Source organism: Myodes glareolus, chromosome 1 (assembly GCF_982192425.1).
Source record: "Myodes glareolus chromosome 1, mMyoGla1.1, whole genome shotgun sequence".
In the NCBI taxonomy this organism is placed as follows: domain Eukaryota; kingdom Metazoa; phylum Chordata; class Mammalia; order Rodentia; family Cricetidae; genus Myodes; species Myodes glareolus.
This window is the reverse complement of record NC_142026.1, coordinates 31682417-31703439: the sequence shown is the minus strand read 5'-3', so window position 1 is coordinate 31703439 and position 21023 is coordinate 31682417. Positions and strand designations below refer to the sequence as shown.

At 45.9% G+C, this 21023-nt stretch overlaps 1 protein-coding gene across 15 annotated transcripts in view; it reads right to left on the bottom strand.

Moving 5' to 3' along the window:
* Agap1 (ArfGAP with GTPase domain, ankyrin repeat and PH domain 1) overlaps window positions 1–21023 on the bottom strand; it is a 445382-nt gene that overhangs the window by 148592 nt on the left and 275767 nt on the right. For all 15 annotated transcript variants that reach the window (XM_048441788.3, XM_085696846.2, XM_048441789.3 and 12 more), the window contains one exon: window positions 5376–5544. In XM_048441788.3, coding sequence (XP_048297745.1) covers window positions 5376–5544 — 169 coding nt within the window. The remainder of the gene's footprint in view (window positions 1–5375; window positions 5545–21023) is intronic.

Genomic DNA, 21023 nt, shown 5'->3' with positions numbered 1-21023 from the left:
TGAGGGAAACCATCTCAGAAGGAGGAGAGTTGTGCTATAGAAGAGAGTTCGGTCAGGCTGGAATAACTTATTTTCCTGGATGCTTCCATCTTAACATTTATTTTTGCTGGAGCAGATCCTTAAGTAACCTTTTTAAAAACCTATTCAGACAGTAATATTCTATACCTCCACACGTAGCCAACCACTTATTATTATTATCATTATTATTATTATTATTATTATTATTATTATTTCTGTTCTTACTGGCTGGTAGCAATTAGGCTGGAAATAAGTTTTTAGGAGTCAAGATTGTTTGTGCTGAGAAGGAAGCACTCACACTGTCCCCCAGCATTCTGCACTCCGCATTGCTCTTATAGGTCTACAACCCTGGGGCTCTCTTTGGTCAGGGCTGTTCTCTTATGTCAGCATTAGGTTTCTTGTTTGTGTGTGCAAAGTTTTCTCTTCCATCCAATTCAATATCTGACTGTCAGACGGCTCTGTTCAATGACACTCAGATCTTTACCTGCTGAGCCATCGCACCAGCCCTACTTATTTACTTATTTGAGATGAACTTTCTTGTATTTCAGCACATTCTCAAGGTTGCTATGTAGTTCAGGATAACCCTGAACTTCTGATGCTCCTGCCTCTACCTCTCAAGTGTTGGGATTACAGGTATTGTCTACCAAACCCAGCTTCTGTGTTGCTGGGGATCAAACTCTGGGCACCATATATTAGGTAAGCACACTACTAGCTGAGTTGCAACCCCAGAAGTACACGGGGAACATAGGAAACATGAGGTAGATGGGGTTCACTATGTAGTTACCAGGACAATGTGCTTTTCCTCCTTCCCAAGGCCATGGCAGAAATGAACATTAAGATTACAACATTTCCAGAATTTCAACATGTGACAAGCAGTCAACATTTCCACAGAAAAAAGAAAAAAAATCTCTAAATTTAAAATTATAAAATGTATAAAAGTAAATAATAAGCTAGCACTAAGCCTGAGAAACATAATACCCTGATATCCCAAATACACAAGGAAATAAAACCCTGGCCAGGTACGGTGGTGCATGACTTTAATCCCAGCTCTGGGGAGACAAAGGCCAGAGAATGGACTCTGAGTTTGAAGCCAGCCTGGTCTATACAGTGAGATCTAGGACAACCTGAACTAAACAGAGAGATATTGTCTCAAACAACCAATCAACCAAACAACAGCCAAGCCATAACCCTGCCAAGAGCAGATGTGCCAGTCTGATGCACCAACTGATGGTTGCAGTGATCTTAGCTGTGTGTTTATCTCCTGAGTTTTCGGTCTCACTGAGGTGTTGTTGTACGCAGATCAAAGAATTCCAGGCTAACTCCAAGATAAATCAATTATATTTTCTTTATTATAAGACTCAAACTAATGAAACAGGAACAAGAAGTTCAACCTCAGTTGTGTAGTACAGGAACCATAGAGAGAGAGAACCCTGTGCGGGTTGGCATTTTTCTCCTAGTACCCAAAAGGTCACACCCTAACCTGGTCCCAGCTCTTAAAGATCACTGGCTGACAGAGATTCTCCATCACCTTCCCCCTTTGTCTAAATAAGAGAGTTCCAAATCCACTACAAAACTACATACACTAGGAACAGGTATCAAGTATAAAATTAGGCTTACAAACAATATAAACAATATTAAGCAAGAAACACTTATTAAATGTTTTAATAAACATTCTATTCTAAAGAGTCTAAGTCTTGCATTGGAAATGGCTTGGCTAAATCATAAAAGCAAGGTAACTATGACTATCTAATCTTCAACCCCATCGAAGGCCTGAGAAGGGAGATAACATTACTTGCGTAGGCAGGAAGTGCAATCAAGCAGCTTATAAAGTGTGCAGTATATGACAGAGAAAACTGGCTACCTGAGCAATCACCCAAAGTCTCATCTGCAATGTTGAAGCAACTAACTTTGGAGTAACTAACAGACCATTTTCAGAGGCAGGGAAATTTTTAGAACTATCTCACCCTGTCTTGGCAAGGTTTGGCAGTCCTTTTCCTTGTGTCCTGCTAGTCCAGTCCCGGCACCATGTACTTTGTCAGTGATCAAGACATGGGTAGTTTCTTGCCCAAAGGCTGATTGTGCCAAAAAGAAAACAAGCACCAAGTGGAGTGTCTTTGGTGTTCAACATTCTCTGGGGAATAGATTGGTGCTGTCAGGACCAAGGGTGTCTCACGTCAACAGAACCCTAAGTTATTTAACTACCATGTTCTACAAATCCTTGAAGTGGGTGAAGATTATCTATCTATACAGAGTACAATCTCTATGCATCTAAAGAACCTAACTAATCTGACTGTATATATAACAAACATGAATGACTACTGAACCATAATACTTAATACCATAGGTGGGGAAAAAAAAGAAAAAAAAACTATGTGTAAAGACCACGAAGCAAAAGTAAACTATTGCTTTCTATATGTTATACATATTATAAAATACCAATATCCTCAATATATATATAAAGAGTGTTTCCTTATCAACAATAAAAAGGACCTATTAAAATGCATGCAAACAAGACATGTAAAGAACTACAACAAGAGATATGCATAGGCAATAAGCCTATGAGGCACCCAGATTCACAACTGTTGGAAGAGACTAAATACACACAGTATAAGGTGTTTTTACCCTGTTGATTCTGAAAATGACAGCTAAAAGCTGCTTCATGTGGTATTTTATAAAAAATATTTCTAGAGGTTATTTTGGAAACATGTATCAAGAAGCTGACAGAGGGTTCACCAGCTGAACCACACTACCCGTGGTTCCTGGCTGCTGGTGAGTAAGTCCTGAGTGCCGAGGCTCAGGTATGTGCACTTCCCAGGTCAGACAGGCAACAAAGACATCACCAAGGGAACCAAACACCCACAGCTACCCCAGACTCTCAACACACCCACACAGCAGAACCCAAGAGTCAAGAGTGTCCTCAAATATCATGTTCAATTATTTGTCAAATAGTTGTAAGAACTCTTTTTAGCTGCAGTCCATCACATCACCAGAGTAGTTTGCCATGCTGCCGCTCCTTACCCTACAGTGGTTTATGAATAACAACTTAAAACACAGGGAACCTGGCTTTCAGAGTATAATGTAGAGAATAAGAATTCAACCCAGCAAATGTGTTGATTTCTTAAGCAAAAAGCAACATGTCATTTTAGATTAATGTCCAGGTGTAAGAATTCAATATAACTTAAAGTATCACAACATTTTGGTGAAAAGCTGTCCCTTACATACTGGACCACAGTCTGGCCTTAGACCCAAGGACTAACTGGGTACATTCTAGAGGTCTTACCAACTCTTACTAGAAGCAGAGAATGACATCATCTGTAATGCCTACTGAGGGGGCCGCACTGCCTAGAGTATGACTGTGACTCTGAGACACCGTGACTTATGTCACAGTCCGACTTCCCCGTCCCAACTGACGTCTACTGACCACGGAAAATCAACCAGGTTGTCTCGCAGATTAACAGAGTGAGGGTTCTCAAGATCCCTCGCCATGAAGCTGAGGGACATGACCACGTAAACGGGTCTTACTCATGCCTCGGACTGAAGGCTGCCCAACAGCAAGGTTTCCCCTGTGAGTGATCTGAGGCGAGGACACAGCTCTGGTCCGTAGGGACTGATACCATGCAGCACTCAAGACCGAGTCTCAAGACCCAGGGGTCCCGAGTCTTTACTTTAGCCACTGTTTCTTGCACTCACCGTTACTGTTTCCTCATGGAGGTTCCCAGCAGGTTCCTGACTCCTGGAGCACGTCTGGCCTAAGCCCTGCCCTCTTTCCTGTCACAGAGATCTCAACCCTTCCACAGCTGCCGCCCTGGACTTCCCGTCCTCACCCTCAACCAGACAGTGAGAGTCTCGAGGGCAAGACTAGGCTTTATAGTCTGCGTCTCTGGGTTCAGGGGGGTGGGGAACACTACCAAGTTAGTAGTGACTTCAGTCAGTCACTTAATGTATACAGAGTGGTGATCGTAATGGACAAATACCTGTAACCGCTGTCAATTTAAAAATAACTTTGAAATGTTACAGTCCCTTCACATTTATCAAGCAGGTGCTCTGTATCTTTTCAGGAAACTCTCATGTGAAGGTTTGCTAAGAGGGGCCATAAGCAAATGCTTGCTGTCATGAATGAGCAGAGTTGGATCTAGTGTCACAAGCAAGCTGGCAGGTGACTGTCACGTACAGGGATTCTGCGGGCCAGAGACTCCAAAGCCGCAGTGCCCGCAGCTTTTGGAATAAAGCGGCACTGATAAGTATGCATGACTAACTGTAATGAAGTATGGAGGCTAACGTTCTCTTCACTCCAGGCTTTACTGCTTCCCAGGACACCACTGTCCTTCCTTTCACCTGACATGGAAACCTCATTACCGTTGTGGGACGAGGGGAACGGGTCCAAGAGGACATCAAGCTCACCTTTCTGGAAGGGGCCAACTTTTAGTTTGATTACTAACTACCTGTAATGGTGCTGACTTTGCCCTCCTCTTCTGTTTGTAGGTACACAGCAGGGGAAATGCCCAACACCACACGATACCACAAGGCACCGTCTGGGGGAGCCCACGCTCGACTCTTTCCTGCCATTCCACTTTCACCAACCAGCGCCATTCACAGCCCCGTGGAGTTCACCACACCATCTTTAAAAGCACCCAGCATTTCAGACGTGAGAGCTCATTATTCCAAAAAGTTGACATGCATGTTAACATTCCCTGCTGAGCAACCCCCCAAGACTGGATGGACCTAGTGGGAGAAAGCGCTTTTAGTTAGCAGAAACAAGGAACCTTCCTAAAGAGCTTCCACATGCAGAGAGAGATGAGACCACTCTTTACCTGGCTTCTCTGAGAAGCAATCGCATGAAGGCCCAAACTGCTGTCAATTACCTGCAAAGATGCTTCGCAAAAACCAAACATAATGCCAGTTGCTGTGACTGCTTGGAGGCTGAGAATTTCCAAATACACCAAATTCTTGCAAAACAAGACTTTCTCTAATCCTGAACGAAAAAACCAAACCAAACCAAAGCTCTTGGAAGGAGAATAAAGAACAAAGTTGCTCTACGGAACAAGAGACGGTTATGATATCACCCGACAGTTCATCCATGTACAGGTCTGTGCGTTGTGCTCACCGCCTCTTCCAGTACTGTATGTGTAGCTGGCAGGCATTCTACCGTTACAGAAGATTCCTCTACCTCTGAATGACCTTAATTAGCTGACCCACATACAGAACCGCTCTCAACACCCAGCCTGGGAACACTTATGGGTATACAGCCGTAGCTTGCCTGCTACACTTCCATTCACAGAGAAAAGCGCATAGAGAGGAGACACCATCTACCTGCAGCAGTACTGCGGTCCTCAGGAGCACCTGAGGGGTGAGCTTACCTGAATTTGGTGAGATGTGTAAACTGCTCATGTCCTTGGACAGGCCGTTTGTTTTGGGACTGGAGATGGGTGCACAGGCCGACGTGGCCCGGGGTGGCCTCTTCCCCGGCACTTTCACAGTGGTTCTCAGGAGGTCAATCTCTTTGCCGTGAACATTCTGCATGTAATCCTGTGTGAATGTTAAACACCCAAGAGAGATTAAAGAGAGAATGGGCTACAGCATGAGACTCAAGACCCTATCAATGTCATGACCTGTGACTGCCATTTTCATCTGCAGGATATGGGTGACATCATTCCCATTTAAACCCAAGATAGGCATCTATGTCTTGCCCTAACCTAGGCCTGGGAATGGGGAGGAGAAAGAGCACAGAATCCTAGCTCTCTGAACTCTTGTCTTCTAGATGCAGTTTAGGAACCTGGGCTTGTACTGTGACTTCTGAGAATATTTCATGGGGATGGGGAAAAAATTCATGAGAACAGTGTCCAAACTTTAAGGTGGTAACTAAGTTGTGCTAGCTAGTTTTATGTTAACTTGACACAAAATAGAAGTTATCTGAAAGAGGGAACCTAAGTTAAGAAAATGCTTCCTTAAGGTCCTTAATTAATTAGTGATTAATGGAGTAGGGCCCAGATCACTGCAGATGGTGCCATTCCTGGGCTGCTGGTCCTGGGTTCTATAAGAATGCAGGCTGAGCAAGCAATGAGGAACAAGCCAGCAAGCAGCTTCCTTCCAAGGCCTCTGCACCAGTTCCCACCTCCAGGTCGCTGTCCTGTTTGAGTTCCTGTCCTGACGTCCTTCAGTGGTGAACAGTGATGTGGAAGTGTGAGCCACACAAGCCCTTTTCTCCCCATGGTTCCATCCCAGCAATAGAAACCCTAACTAAGACATAAGGACTGGAGGTGTTTGAGGGACCAGCAGCAAGGCAGAAACAACAACGACACACCTGCAAGTGGACACTAACACTAATGTGCATGCTTCCTATTAGCTTCAGAAGCAACACCCATAGAGTCTCATCAGCGTGAACAAACGTGCCAGAGTGCGTGGGGAAAAGCCCACCAGTTCTCCACCCTACACAAAAAACTAAAAGCAGCTGAGGAAAAGCTGGGAGCAGGAGAGGTGGCCTTCTCCAGGGAAGAGCACACCAATTAGTTGTTCAATGCCAAATAGCCCTGAAAACATGCATAGAAGTAACATTATACAGATACAATGCCCCCCATAGGCTCATGTGTTTGAACAATTGGTCTTTGGCCGTGGATGTTTTTTGGGAAGGTTGTGAGGCCTTTATGAAGTGAAGGCCTGCTGTAGGAAATGAGTTGCCAAGGACAGGATTTAAGACTGAATAGCCTGTTCTCACTTCCTGTTCACTCTGCTCCCTGAGAACAGAAGCAATTTGACTAGCAGCCTCCTGCTCCTGCCACCAAGCATCCCTCTCTGATGAACCATATCCTGCTGGAACTGTAAGCTAAAGCAGAAATCCCATCCTTCCAAAACTGCTTCTTTTCAGGCATTTGACCACACTTTCCCAAAGAAAGTTAACAAAATAAAGCAAAGCAAAAACCTAGAAACAAATCCACCAAACCCTTGGCCCTTGTGCCAGAAGTCAGCAGCCAGCAACTATCAGAGGGTAGCCTGGGCTAAGTTAGTTAACTACCCATCACACAGTAGAACAAACACAACACCTGGGGACAGCCGAAGAAAGCGAATGGCAGGCGGAGTTTGGGTGAACATCCTCGAAAATGGACTGCGTGCCCAAAGCTTAGCTGCTGGCCTGTGATGCTGTTGGGAGGTGGTGACTCTCTAAGAGGTGGGGGAATTATGTCACTAGGGTGTGCTCTTAAAAGGAAACTGGGAGGCCAGTCTGCCTTCATTCCCATCTTCCCTCCCCGATGCCGGCTGCTGTGAGATGACAAGGTGTCTCTGGCCATGACATGCTGATACAGGCTCAAACCCACAGGGCCAAGTGACCGTGGACAAAAGTCTCTGAAACTACAAGCCAAAATAAAACTTTCTACCACAGAAGTTGATTATCTCAGGAGAATTTGGTCCCAGGGATTGAAAGCTGAGGGGCACAACAACTGAGCCAGGGTTCAGGGGCTGACAGGCACACTGTCCTCCATCCCCACCACTGTTGTCTGTTGTCACCGCCACCACTACCGCCACCACTACCACCTTCCCAGTGAGGCCTCTTGTTTAGAGATACAGCATTTTACCTATGCTGGAAGTGGGATATATGCTTCTGGGGAAACCCAGAAATTTGTTTTGCTCTCAGTAACTAAATTCAGGTTAGGGTAATGTTAGAGGTAAGCACCTAGCTTACATGTTGGCTGATATGCCCAGTAAGCTGGAAAAGTGAGCCGGTTGTTCTGAGCACCTAAGAATGCAGCAAACAGATGCAACAGATCATCCATACAAGCAAAATGGGAAGGTCAGGGGTCATAGTCCGCTGGAGAACAGCAGGGCAATGCATACTGACGGAGTCCTTTTGGCACAGGGAGTGGCATGAAAGTCATGAGAAATCTTCCATCACTCCTGGGAAAGAGGCAGGCCACCTAATTTAATTGCACAAGGATGTCCATGGCCTAGCAGACAAAAGTTCTGGGAAGACTCATATGATAGTTAACCTTGACCGTGTCCCCTTGGTTATGCTGAGAAGTATCTAGGACAGGCATGAACTGGATTCTAGGTATGCTATCAGAAAGTTTTGGGGGCTTAGTTGAGGTGTGAGGTTTTGCCATGGACATGGTGGTACTATGCCACATGGATAAAGCTGTTACAGGATTGATTCGCTGGCTCCTGGCCACCGTAATAGGAGTGGTATTTCCCAGGCCACATGCCCACGATGGAAAGATGTGGGCCAAAGATGGAAGGAGTTATCCTCACTGAGTCAGTCTGAAGACAGTGTGGACTCTGATGGGAAAAGCTTGGTACCAAAGACAGCAAACGAATGTCCTCCAGGGAAGACAGGGACGCCACGTAGGGGCAGGTCATTAGAAAGAAAGGCTGCTCCCATCTCTAACGCCTGCCATTGGTAGGCACCCACATGCAAGCCCGAGTTTCCAAACAGAGTTATGCCTGCAAACAAAGAATTCCTTCCTGCAGTTACTCCTTTAACAGACCAACTTGCTGCAACTTTCTCCTTTAATGCCGATTCTTAACAAATTAAAATACAATAACAGGAGTGTAATTGAGCATTTATTGCTTATGAGTTCTAAAATGAGGCTAATCAGAGAGTGACTAAGCCCCAGCGTGGGCTCTTTTAATAGGCATGTTTTAACATACAATAACTAGGATATTTTACTTAAAATTATTGTAGAAATGTAAAATCTTTTTTCCAGATCTGAACACGCCAAGGGAAGACATTTATCTTGAGCCCAGCATGGGCTGGACGATCTGTTTTCTTGCCTATGTTAGGCACTGCAAGCTTCAAAATTGGCTCGAAGAAAATTAGGCACCAAAGGCTGGCCAGGAGGCTCAACTGGTAAACGGTTTTCTGGGCCTAAGCTGGACCTCCAGCATGACTGTCCCTGGTCTCACTGCTGGGGAGGTGGAGACGGGACCACTCTAACCGCCCAGCCACTCCAGTTGTGCTCCAGGTGGGGAAAACAACAGAGGAAGACATTCAATGCTGACTCATCGCCTCTACAGGTTTGTGTGTACACAAACACACACCAACCAACAGAACAAAAACCAGACATTCACTTGGCAATTCCTATGTTTCCATTCTGCCTAGTTTCTTCTCCCAAGAGAAAATCTGCCTGAGTTTGATCCTGCTTCTACAAGAACAGGGCCTTTTCATCTCTCCCCAGCTTGGTACTTGAGGAATTAAAGCTGCAACCACTAAACAATGCGGTGCCTTCAGAAGCAGACAAGACATGCAGACCCAGGGTGAGTGTGAGGTAGGGACCTCGCTGGGTAAAATAAAGACAGCAAGCTTATTTTGATATGCAAATACTACTCAGATACCCTTCTCCACGTTAGCTGCAGAAAATGCTGATCGAAGATAAAAGAGGGGAAAAACCCTTTAACAAGGCATGAGGGTAATTCAAAGCCAAGTACTTTTAAACAGCACTTAACAAGTCCCTGGGGCCCACTCAAGAGCCAGGCCCCCCAGACGTGCCATCTCTTGCCCCTCAACAGCTTGAAAAAGTAGTAATTGCAAACCTATTTGCATTTTCCTCCTCAACTTGTCCACGCTTATCATGCGGATTCTTTTTTTTTCCAAGCAGGCGCCAGAGCAAAGGGACCCGTTCCCGTACGCGCCAACAGCTCAACACCATGCCTAGCTGTCCCCTGCACCCAGCGCCTGCACCTTTGCCTTCTCCTGTTTTTTACATTTTGCTCCTAATTATGTTGCATCTATTGCCGTACACTTAATTAGCTGCATTAATGTGATTTCTTTTCACATAGTCAAGCAATTAAGAGCTATGATTGAGTTTCATTCAATTAGCCTCAACAAACATGCTAATTGATGTCCCAGATGCAAATGAGGTGCAATGAGAGAGACCTGCTTGCAATTGAGAGCCACATCAGAGACCCAGGGCTTTCAGCTTGCTGACAGAAGCACAGTTTAACGTGGCTCCCGCCTTCTGTGGGGGTGGCCTTAGGAGAAAGATGAGGGGCCATTAGTGCCTCTGTGTTCCAGATCATTCTGGATACTGAGAATTCACTGTCTGGCTGCTGTACAATGTGGCCTCACACTTCACAGATAGGTGTCCCTGGACTGGAAGGCGATCAGCTGGGTAACATTTGGCGGCTGCAAACAGACTGCTGCACAATCCCCACCAGCAGATAGTTACAAGGCTGTCAAGAAATTTCCCCCAAGAACCTCAAAAGCAATCCCAGCCATCCCGGAGCCCTCTGTGTGCGTGATGGCCTCGCTCATCTTCAGTAAAGGGGAAGTTCATCTTCGTCACCTCTGGGGCATTTGGCACTTGAGTTAAGCACAAAATACAGCAATCCATCAATAGTCCCTAAAAATATTCTTAGCAGATCGATTCTGGCCGCCTTGCATCTGGGGGTTCCTTTCAGCTGTCTGTGAAGGATGGTTTGCTGATGCACTCACGGGGTTAGCCACGGCAGTTAACACGATCTTGAAGTCAAAGCAAAATGCACAAACTATGATCTGCAACCCAAACTAGATCTACCACCAAGACAAGGCCTGGGAACACGGTGGTGGCTTCACTTGCTGCGAGTCCAGCTAAGAGAATCAATGAATGCCATTTTTTTAAACAGATAATTTTTTTTTAAAAATACAGTGCTGACAGTCAAATGGCAGACAAAGTAAATAGATTTTTTCTTGTAATTAGATTTTCCCAATATGCTCTGGCTCCTAAGTGTAACGTGTTGATAAACTTGACACTTTACCACAAAATGTAATGCTTTGAGGCAGATAACTTTTATAGATGTGTTCAAATCTGTTTTCTTTTAAAATCACATTTATTATCTTTACTTACTTTGTTATCTCTCTCTGTGAGTAGATCAGAGGAGAGCAGAACAAGTTCCCCAGGCTTGGCAGCAGAAGCTTTTATTTGATGAGCCATCTCCCAAGCTTTACTTTACTTTTGGACACAGTCAATCTAACTGATTAGCTTAGCAATCGTCAATTGCTAAGCCTGTCAGGTGTTCCAGAGGTCAGTGGATACTAGCTCTGCAGATCAGGCTGGCCTGGAACTCACAGAGATCTGCCTGCCTCTGCCTCTCTCCTGAGTGCTGGGATTAAAGGCCTGCATCACCATCACCCGGGTACTTTGTTTTTTTAAATAGGACAGAAATTGGTTCTGACATTGCAAGACCGACAGAGTAGTTTTACCTACAACAAAAAGCTACTTTTCACTTTGTGAGTTTCAATCGGTGAATGCACACCTGTTTATTTTCTGAGCGCTGTCACAGGCGGGGTACATGAAACCTTCCTCCAGGTCTGACTATTCCTAGGTGCCTATTTCTGGAATTGCCAGCTAAAGTAGCCACAATGTTTTCACCTAACATATGACAACTGTTGCATAAAGGCTATAGCTAGCTCTTAGAAAATTACAGGTGTTTTCATGAAAAAAGTGAACAAACTAAGTCCTCCAAGAAAAATCTCTGACTCTATTGGTGACTAATGATGAAACCTGAGTTTCCTTGCAAAAAATAAAAAAATTAAAACTTTATTTCTCTCTTACTGTGAGCCTGGCATCTTTCAAATACTTAACGTTTTCTGAAGAGACTGGTGATGGTGTTAATGTAGTATCTGGACTTATGGATTGGAGGGAAGTGCCACTGTTTGGAAAACCTGCACACTTCATGGCAGAAACATCAGTGTACTGAAGTGACTGCTGCATGTCGTCATGTGCATGGATGCATGTGGCAGGCATGTCTGGATAAAATGCACAAAAAGGTCATTCACAGTGCAGTGCAGTGGCTTTAATGCAGCAGAGGAGGCCATTGTGTAAGGTCCCACAGCACATTCCTCAACTCTCAGATGTACACTGTGTTTCAGTGTAGCATCCAAGAGCAACCCCCAGGATGAGCTGCAATGGTACATACCATACCGCTCCCTCTTCTGTTATACAAGTGGACACCTTTGCCCTATGCTTGAACAAGACGCATCAGGTCATAAAGAGGCTTGGAAAACTAGAAAAGAACATTGCTACTTCATGGCATTCGTTTGGAAACTATCTTTTATCTTTTTAAATATGTTTACTTATCAAGCGGGGAGCACACATGTGGCCAGTAGTCAGCATCTACAGCTTCTTCTCGCCTTCTACCATGTGGCTTGCAGGAATTCAACTCAGGTAGTCAGGCCTGGTGACAAGCACCTTTAACTACTGAGCCATCTCACTGGTTCATAAAACATATTTTTATAAAACTATGATCTATATAAACACAGAATGTGTGGGTCATTATTTTAAAATAAACTTCAACATTTAAAAAATCTTGTTTGAATGCTTGATATGAAAAAAAGAGACTGATTTCTTATTTTCACTATACTTTGAAAACGTCCAGGTTCAAAAAGGAAGCCTTAGTTCATTAACTTCTATTAAAAAAAAATAACTCACATAAAAAGTGTATGTAAGAGAAGCCATTGTTAGATACACTGCTATTCCCAAAGTCCATTTAGTATTTTTTCAAAGGAAACTAATCCATACAGACAGATATAGCACCAGCCATTCACAGACATCAAGCACATACGAAAGTCCCACACGTATGAATGATAAACAATAGCCTCATGCATAGTCACGGACAGAGGAGAGGCGCACGCCTAAAAATACCACGGCCATGCTCAAGGACTATGAAGAATCTTCTGGCCACATCCTTTCAGATCACGGAAGTCAAAACGACAATTTCTACTTCTCTCCAAAGAGTCCTGCTCACAATAGCAAGGTAGGAGGCAGCTTCAAAGCCAAAAAATTTCTATGAGGAATAATTTTGTTTCCCAAGACAGCTGACAGAATTCCAGTGCTCTACTTTCAGAAGGGCCTTCCTGAAGAAGGACACTTGCTAGTGCACAAGCACCGGTCCCTGGCAGCTGGGGAGTTGGATTCTAACAGCAGCACCTGGAGCCAAGGTATCAGTTAGCAGACTGTGTGTTTTCTCTGAGGAGTGCCTCATTGGGTCTGGTGGAACATGGCTGGGGGTCAGTGGCAGCACACTTTCCCTCCAATAGTACAACAGTGGGCTCACTCCTGCACTTCCACAGAGCAAATCTCTCCATTCTGTGGACTACTGCGGCCAGCATCCAACCATGGTGGGCGAAAGTCCAACATCAGCCTAGGGGGACAGGTTATTGTAATATAAATCAAAACAGCAGAAAATCCCACAGTGAATCATGAATATACCTTTGGCCCCTTGATTGTATTCGTCTTGATTGACTTACTCTACTGAGCTTCTTCTCATTTTAGGTTCAATTGAATATTACCCAGCTGTAACCCATGCGTGCTCAAACTTAGCCTGTACCAGATGAACGCATCTGCTACGTGAAAGACTGTCTCTCTTCAGGAGCTGTGGGCATCTCTGAGGGCAGGGCAAATTGCAAGGGTAGGGTAGTATCCTTTGCTAGTGGAGGACTTTAATATTTAAATACCAGCAGAGCAGTGGGTGATCTCAGCATCTGTGAGTTCCATAGAAATGCTCGCCACAGTGGTGTCTGTCTACCCTGGACGTCTTTAAGACTTCAGATTGCTATGGGATAAACTGGCTAGAAAAGACACACGGAAAGGAACAGAGGCTGTTACAATAGAGGATGTCATGTCTCACCTCTGTTACTTGACCTAAGGGGGCACTCAAAGTCCCAATGGAGCCACTTTTTAAAACACCACAAATTTTAAGTACTTCCAATTATAAGTGTCCACATAGGCCTGCCTAGAAGGATCTGTTTACACACGGTAGTTTATCGCACCCCATACACATCCAACGTGCATGATTCCCATGGTCTTCTTATCTCACACACTGAGTGTTTGGAAGACAGCACTGCTTCTCCTATTAAAGGACACCTCCCACCGAGTGGCCCAAGTGACAGGGACCATCATTTGCTGTGCGTGTGGGGTTGGTTGCTTTGGCATCCCGGTCTATGTGTCCATGCCTTTCCTGCTATTAGAAGTAGCTAAGACGAAAAGTCCCACCGCTCTTAATATAAATACTGCTCTCAGTATACTTTCCCTGGAAAAACACTGATTCTCCCTCTTCCATTTTATGAAGCTATTTTTTGAGCTAAAGGTGTTAGTCCCAACCTTAGATAGCAGTTCTGATGTGAGAAGCCATTAGGGGTGACTGTGAATCAATTTTTCACTTACAGTATAGGGGAAAAATTCCTTGAAATGCTGACATTTTCTACTTTTTCTCCCCTCCTCTTTTTGGTGGGGGAGGCACAGATCCGGCAGTCAGACATTTTTATTGCGAAACGCTGTCTGGAAAAGATGCAAAGTAAAACCTGCTAAAATGCAAGGGCAGGAACCCCCACAAAACTAAGGGGGAAAACAAAAGGCCCCTTCCCTTTGCTTATTGAGTTCAGAGGCATAACAGGCTGCACCCTGCAGCAACTGGGAAGCTACACTAATTTTAAAGCCATAAAACGCTATCAAGTGCCCTGCGGGGCAGGAGACTCTGAAGCTAGTGGCACCTAAATAAGACATGGTTCATTTACTTCGCAGCTTAGCCTAATGTAATCATCAGCGGTTTCTTAGCCTAGAGTTGTTAACAGGCAAGTAGCCGGCGCAGAGGCGGCCCTCCCAGCCACTGAGGGGGCCGAAGCTAGATTGCTGTTGATTAGAAAATTTTTCAGTTTTGACAAGCACTTAATGAACATAAATCGCACCTTGATTGGTTTCCTTTCGGGGCCACCGGTACACCTGAGCAGAAGAGAAGGGGCCTCGCCAGGGCCACCCCGCCCCTACCTTGCGAGACCCTAGCAACAAGCCGGCAATCAGGTTATGAGCCATAGAAGAAAATATTTATAAAATAGAATAATGAAATTCAATTTCGCAGAGGAAGAGGGAGAACATTTGCTACCCCCCTCGGCCGGCCTCTCCCACTGAGACCTCGGTGGGGACTGTCACCACAGGGAAACACAGGGTTTTGATTTATCTGCCTTTCTGGGGGAATTTCTGGCCACAATTTGTAACACTAAAAGGCGAAGAAAAAAAAAAGAGCGTGAAACAAAATGATAGAAATTGGGTACAAAGGATGGCCATCACTATGCGAACTGTCATTTGGTATACTGATGGGGCAATGCTTCCTAGAGCCTTCTAGGAGCTTAAAGACTCAGACCCATGGGCCAGACAGTGCCGTCTGTGTTTACACACACACACACACACACACACACACACACACACACACACACACACACTCACCCTCTACTTCTTCATTTTACTAAAACAAGCAAGGACAGTTTTCACCTCAGGAAAGAGCTCCAGACTGTGGTTCAGTTTTGACCTGACTGCCCAGTCCTCCCCACGCACAATAACCCTTCATCAACACCAAGACAGCTGCAAACGGAGCGAGCACACATTTGAGCCATTTGCATTTACTTAACCTGGTGGGTCTATGATGTGAGCCTGTGTCCATGTAAACATGGGCCCACACATGCCATGGTTAACCTTGGGTCCACCTCACCTTGACAAAGTCTCCTCTTCTCCATGGTGTTACATCAGGACAGCGGCTCAAGTGCCCTGGGAGAGCGCCTGCCTCTGCCTCCAATGCAGGGAGAAAGTCCTGGATTACAGATGTGGGCAACTGTACCTGGTTTTCCTGAGTTCTGAGGATTTGAACTCGGGTCCTCACACTGCACTGCACATAACTTACCCACTGAGCCATTTCTGCAGCCTCCCTTCTATTTTAAAATCTGAAATGCTGCCCAAGACCTGGAGTAGCAGAATTAAATAAATAAATTCCTTGAACAAAATGAAGCTCTGACAAAGAATCAACTCTTGTCTGAAGGAGCCTGGGTCTCCCAGAGCCCTGTTTCCCTGCAGACACCGCCCTAAAAACACTCACATCAGAGCCATTCCATAGGTTTGGCACAGATTAAATGCTGTTACAAGTAATTTACCAGGTCACCCAAAGCATAGGTAGGAGGTCTCCCCTCTCCTGGGGGAGACCATCTGACCATGGTCAGAGAGAGGGTTCTGGATGGCCAATGGAGTTGTCAAACTCCCATAATTCATCATATTCAGGGCTGAGCCTGGAGAATATCCCGTGGGCTTCTCTCAAGCAGGGCCCTGGGAGGCTGGTATACCCGTGCAGACAGCTTTCCCACAAGTAGAGTTTAACACTGAGTATTTCCAGCTCCAAGGAGTCTTCCATACTTCTCCTCTGTGGCTTCACAACAGTTTCCCCAGAGGATGAATACCTAAACTCAACATGCTCTGACCCTAACACAGAGCATCCTCCGCCTTGAAAGAGAAAGACATCCTGTCTCATGCTACAAATAGGAATCTTGAGGATATCATGATGCCAAGTGACTCCACCTATGAGGTCCTAAAATAATCAAGTGTGGAGACAGAAAACGGAAGAATGTAAGCAGAGGGCTGGGGGAACAGTATGAATAGGGACTGAGTTTCCACTTGGAAAGAAGAGCAAGTTGGGGAGAAGGGAAGCACAACAGTGAGTAACAATGCCACTCAGATGTCTTTTCTCTTCTTGGTGATACTAGGGACCAACCTTGGACACACCAGCTAAGCAGTCTACCACCGAGTGTCTTAACAGAGGCCAGAACAGCAGTGTATTTTACTACAATTAAAAAGCAAAGCAAGGCACCCTCCTATTATGGAATTTTTTTTTAAGAAGTGTTACATTGTCTATGATGTGGAGCATTTGTTTCAATGATGCAAAGATTGAATGATGCATTCTTTTATATTGTATTTGTTTAACTCTGTGAAGTTGTGTTACTTTGCCTGTCTAAAACGCCTGATTGGTCTAATAAAGAGCTGAACAGTCAATAGCTGGGCAGGAGAGAGAAATAGGTGTGGCTGGCAGGCAGAGAGAGTAAGTAGGAAGAAACATCTGGGAAGAAAGGATTGAAGAGCAAGAGAAGAAGTAGGAAGAAATTAGGGGCTAGCCACACAGCTCTAGAACCAGCAACAGAGTGAGAAAGGAAGGAAGGAAAGGAGGGAGAGAGGGAGGGAGGGAGGGAGGGAGGGAAAGAAAGAAGGGAGATGAAGACGGGAGAGGAAGAAAGGAGGGAGAGAGTAAGGAAGGAAGGAAGGAAAATAGAGAAAGATAAAAGCCCACAGATAAAAAGTAGATGGGATAATTTAAGTTAGAAAAGTTGGCTAACAACAAGCCAAGCTAAGGCCGGGCATTCACAAGTAAGAATAAGCCTCCATGTATTTATATGGGAGCTGGGTGACGCCACATAAACAGCCAAAGAGTAATACACCAATCAACTACACCTCTAGTCCCTCTCCATTAATCACATCTATTCCTCACAGAAGAGTCTGGATGGGGCTGTGCCATTTTCCTGTGGCTTAAAAGCATTACTGGGTGGATTCTTCTCCTATGACCTCAGGAACTCTAGCCCTGCAGACTTAAGGGCAGGCGAAGCACATAGGTGCACTCGTGTCCTCCCTCCCCATTCCCCCTACCTGTTCATTGGGCATCCATCCCTGCACCATCTATCTGCTGACCTCTACCTACCAGTACTTGCACCCGCTTTCCCATTACCTGTCCCCTACCCATCTATCCACCCAACTCTACCCACCTACCACCTGACCTACTCCATCTACTTCCTCTATCCCCTCACCTATTCAACCCACCACCACCCACCCACCTACCACCTGGCAGACACCAGAGATATGCTGGTGGAATTATCTACAAGGCCTCTGGCCACAAGTTGTGCTCCATCCTGTGAAAGAATTTGGTTTTGAAAAAAGACAAGAAAAGAGAAATGATCCCATGAAGCAGGGTGAGGGTGAGCCCAGAGGGGAACCTCAACACGTCTGATGGAGGGCAAGTCCAAGTGAGGAGGAGCAAGAAATGTCCTCCTGCCCCTGAAGATGTGGAGGCAGGAGGACAGGCAAGTGTGAGAAGCTGAGAGAAAGCTCAGAGGTACCAGGGGTAGGAGGAGCAGGCCAAGCTGAAACCATACGTAGGAGCCAGTGTGCCATGCTCACGGCAGTGAGAGCTTGTGCGGTGTGGAGATGTCCGAGAACACACATTGTGGTCAAAGATCCACACAGTGAGGTCGGGAACCAAGGCCATCTTGGAGCAAGGACCCTACAAAGCCACAAAACCTGATATCCACACTCAGGACAATGTTCCCCCCAAGCACTGAGCAAAGCTTGGGCAAGATGTAGGCCAGACAGATGGTGAACAGTCCAGAGCCCTGAGGTGCTTACTCATGGGGACGCAAGATGAGAAATCACTAATCATAAAGTAAGTGACGCAAACTGAAGCAGCATGTCACCACCGTGACTCACTGACCAGGCTCATGTCAGAGACACAGGAAAGCTAGCCACTTCTGTAAAATGGCTCTCCACGTGGGAATGAGAATAAGGGCTTTTGAACCTAGGACCTTGCTATTGAGGTAGGAGCTTTTCTGATTTCTGCGCAGCGCTGGAATCACCACCCAAGGGCTTTGAGTGTAACAGCTTGCTCCCCACCTCAGGAAATGGGAGGTCCATGCTGGCAGATGTGGGGATGCTGTACGAATGCTGTGGGGAGACACGACCAGAGATGCTGCCTCCTCCAGGCGATGAATGGCCAGTGTGCACCTCCTGCAGGGGTGCTGTGAGAGGAGTTTCTTGCTAACACAGGCTCTTTCCCTGGGAAAAGGCTTTCACACCTGCGTAGGAACAATCTCAGACCCCTTTCTGATGCTGTGTCAGTCAGCGGTTTCCTGTCTGCCTGTGAAATCTGTAGCTATTAAAATCTGCATACTGATGACAGTTTCCAGAGTCAGCACTGAACTGAAGGTTCACAGCACATGCAACCATCCCTTGCTGTATAACCAGAGAGCCCCAGCCACCCAAATGCTAAGGGATATACAGAGTAAACGATGTCCCTCCTAGAGTTCACTTCCAATTTTATGTATTAGGGAGGAAAAAAAAACCCCACAACCCAGGGCTGATCTGGTTTCAAGAGGGTATCAGACAGGAGGAGAAAGGCAGCCAAAGAAGGGGAAAGCAATTCATACACACTAGGCTGATCTGATGCACAGGGGTCGGCTGGGTGCAGCTGCCTGGTCGCTGGCAAGGAAAGCAGAGCCAGGCGACTGCGGTGTGCTTGCTCAGACAGGGTCCCATAACACGATGCTCATGTTCGCAGGGGTTATTCTTCCAGGCCCACTTAGGAAGCCCACCAGACACAGCCGACTCCAAGAGCAGGATCGTCAGCTATGCAAGTGGCTGTTCCCCGACACAGAAGATGAATAGGTGGCCATGTTGCGCTGCAGAGCCCCGGGGCAAAGGTTCTTTCTCATTATCCCCTCTGTTTTTTCCATCATGGTGCTCCCTACGGCTCATATCTAAGTCTACACAGAGGGGACCTAAGGATCTCATGGCACACTGCCCTGCACCCACCCCATCAGGATCCAGCAATGAGCCTTAAATCCTTGAGAATCTCATATATATCTCCTCCTATGGGCAGCTAAGTGCTTTGGGTCTTGAGGAAGAGTGACATAATTTTTCTTAAATTACTTTATTTCATGTATATACGTGTTTTCCCTGCATGGGTGTCTGTATTCCACAAACCCGAAGAGGCCAGAAGAAGGTGCTGGATCCCCTAAAACTGGAGTTAGAGATAGCTGTAAGCCACCCTGTGGATGCTGGGACTTGATTGCACCAGAGTAGTCAGGAAGAAGAGCCAGTGCTCTTAAAGCTGAGCAGTTTCCCAGTCCCCAAGATGAATATTATTAACTAATTAAGAAACAGAAACTAAAAAAGAACAAGCCATTGAGTCAATAACCTAAGGTGCCAGCAGGCTCCACAGGGAGCAGCCCACGGCGTCATCCGGCTCTCTCTTGGTGGCTTCAGTTTAAATGCCTGGAGCTGTCAGGGAACAATCTCCAGCAGCAGATTGGGCTGGTCTGTCTTAGAGCAGGGCAGCAGACAGCCCATGACCTCTGTAATTCCCAGGGCACCACATTCCCTGGAAAAGCTTTCATTCTTACTGTCGTTGGGTGTACTTCCTGTTCCTAGTCTGGGTTCTTGATTTTGTACACTCAGCATCAGCTGAGAAGGAAAGATGAAGGAACTGGGTGGGCTGTTGGAGACTCCAGTTTTAGGTACAACGTGTAACTAAGTGATGCCCCTTGGCAGCTTTCATCTTAGGGGCGGGCTTTTCCTTAGCTATCTGAAGCTATCAGTTTCTAGGTACCACACTCTGAAGGATTAGAAGCCACTCTGAGGGCAGTGTTGCCAAACTTCCAGTAGTGATTCTCCGGGTTTTCAGAAAAGACAAGCTGCCAGCCAGACTGAAGGATACAGTGAAGAGCAATCACAGCCAGGGTAGGGTCTAGATGCAGTGCAGATCTTCCAGCTTCTAACAGTCCCTGCAGAGCATGCCCAGTACTGACCTGCTGCTGAACATGCTATAAGGGGACATGTCCCCAAGTTGGCCTCTAGCTTCACCATCTGGAGCCCCAGTGGGGCCCTGCAACTGTGGTGTGTACCAGTCTGAGAACCACTGTGTTTTAGGAAATGCAGAGTAGAAGTTCGTCACCACTTCCTTCTCCTGGGCCTCCGCCTTGTCCTCTCCTTATAAAGCAAGGAGGATTAGGGTCTGTCTGTATCACCCAAGGCCAAGTCAGCTACCAAGCATTGAGGGAAACTAGGAGGGGTAGCAAAAGGGAAGGGCGGGGCTACAGTTAAACTACCACAGGATAGCAATATTCTTCTGGAGACACAACCAGGATCCCCTACAGGAAACTGAGCAGTTTCCTCCCATGTATTCCATGGGGACAGAAGCAATACGGTGCAGCCTGGGCTAAGTACAGAGTAGAAAGAAGATGAGCCACCAGTCAGATTTTACTTGTCCCTGGTTACTAAGTCCCAGCTCTTCTCTAAGGCATACCACCCTTCTGCCATCAAGGCCACCTGGAGAACCAAATTTATTCCCAAGGTAAGCTAGACAAAGAGTCACACAAAGTATTTCATCTAAAAAAGAATATCTATCTACACATGAATACAGCTACACCTTGAGAATATACAAGGACCTATGAAGATATCTATCAT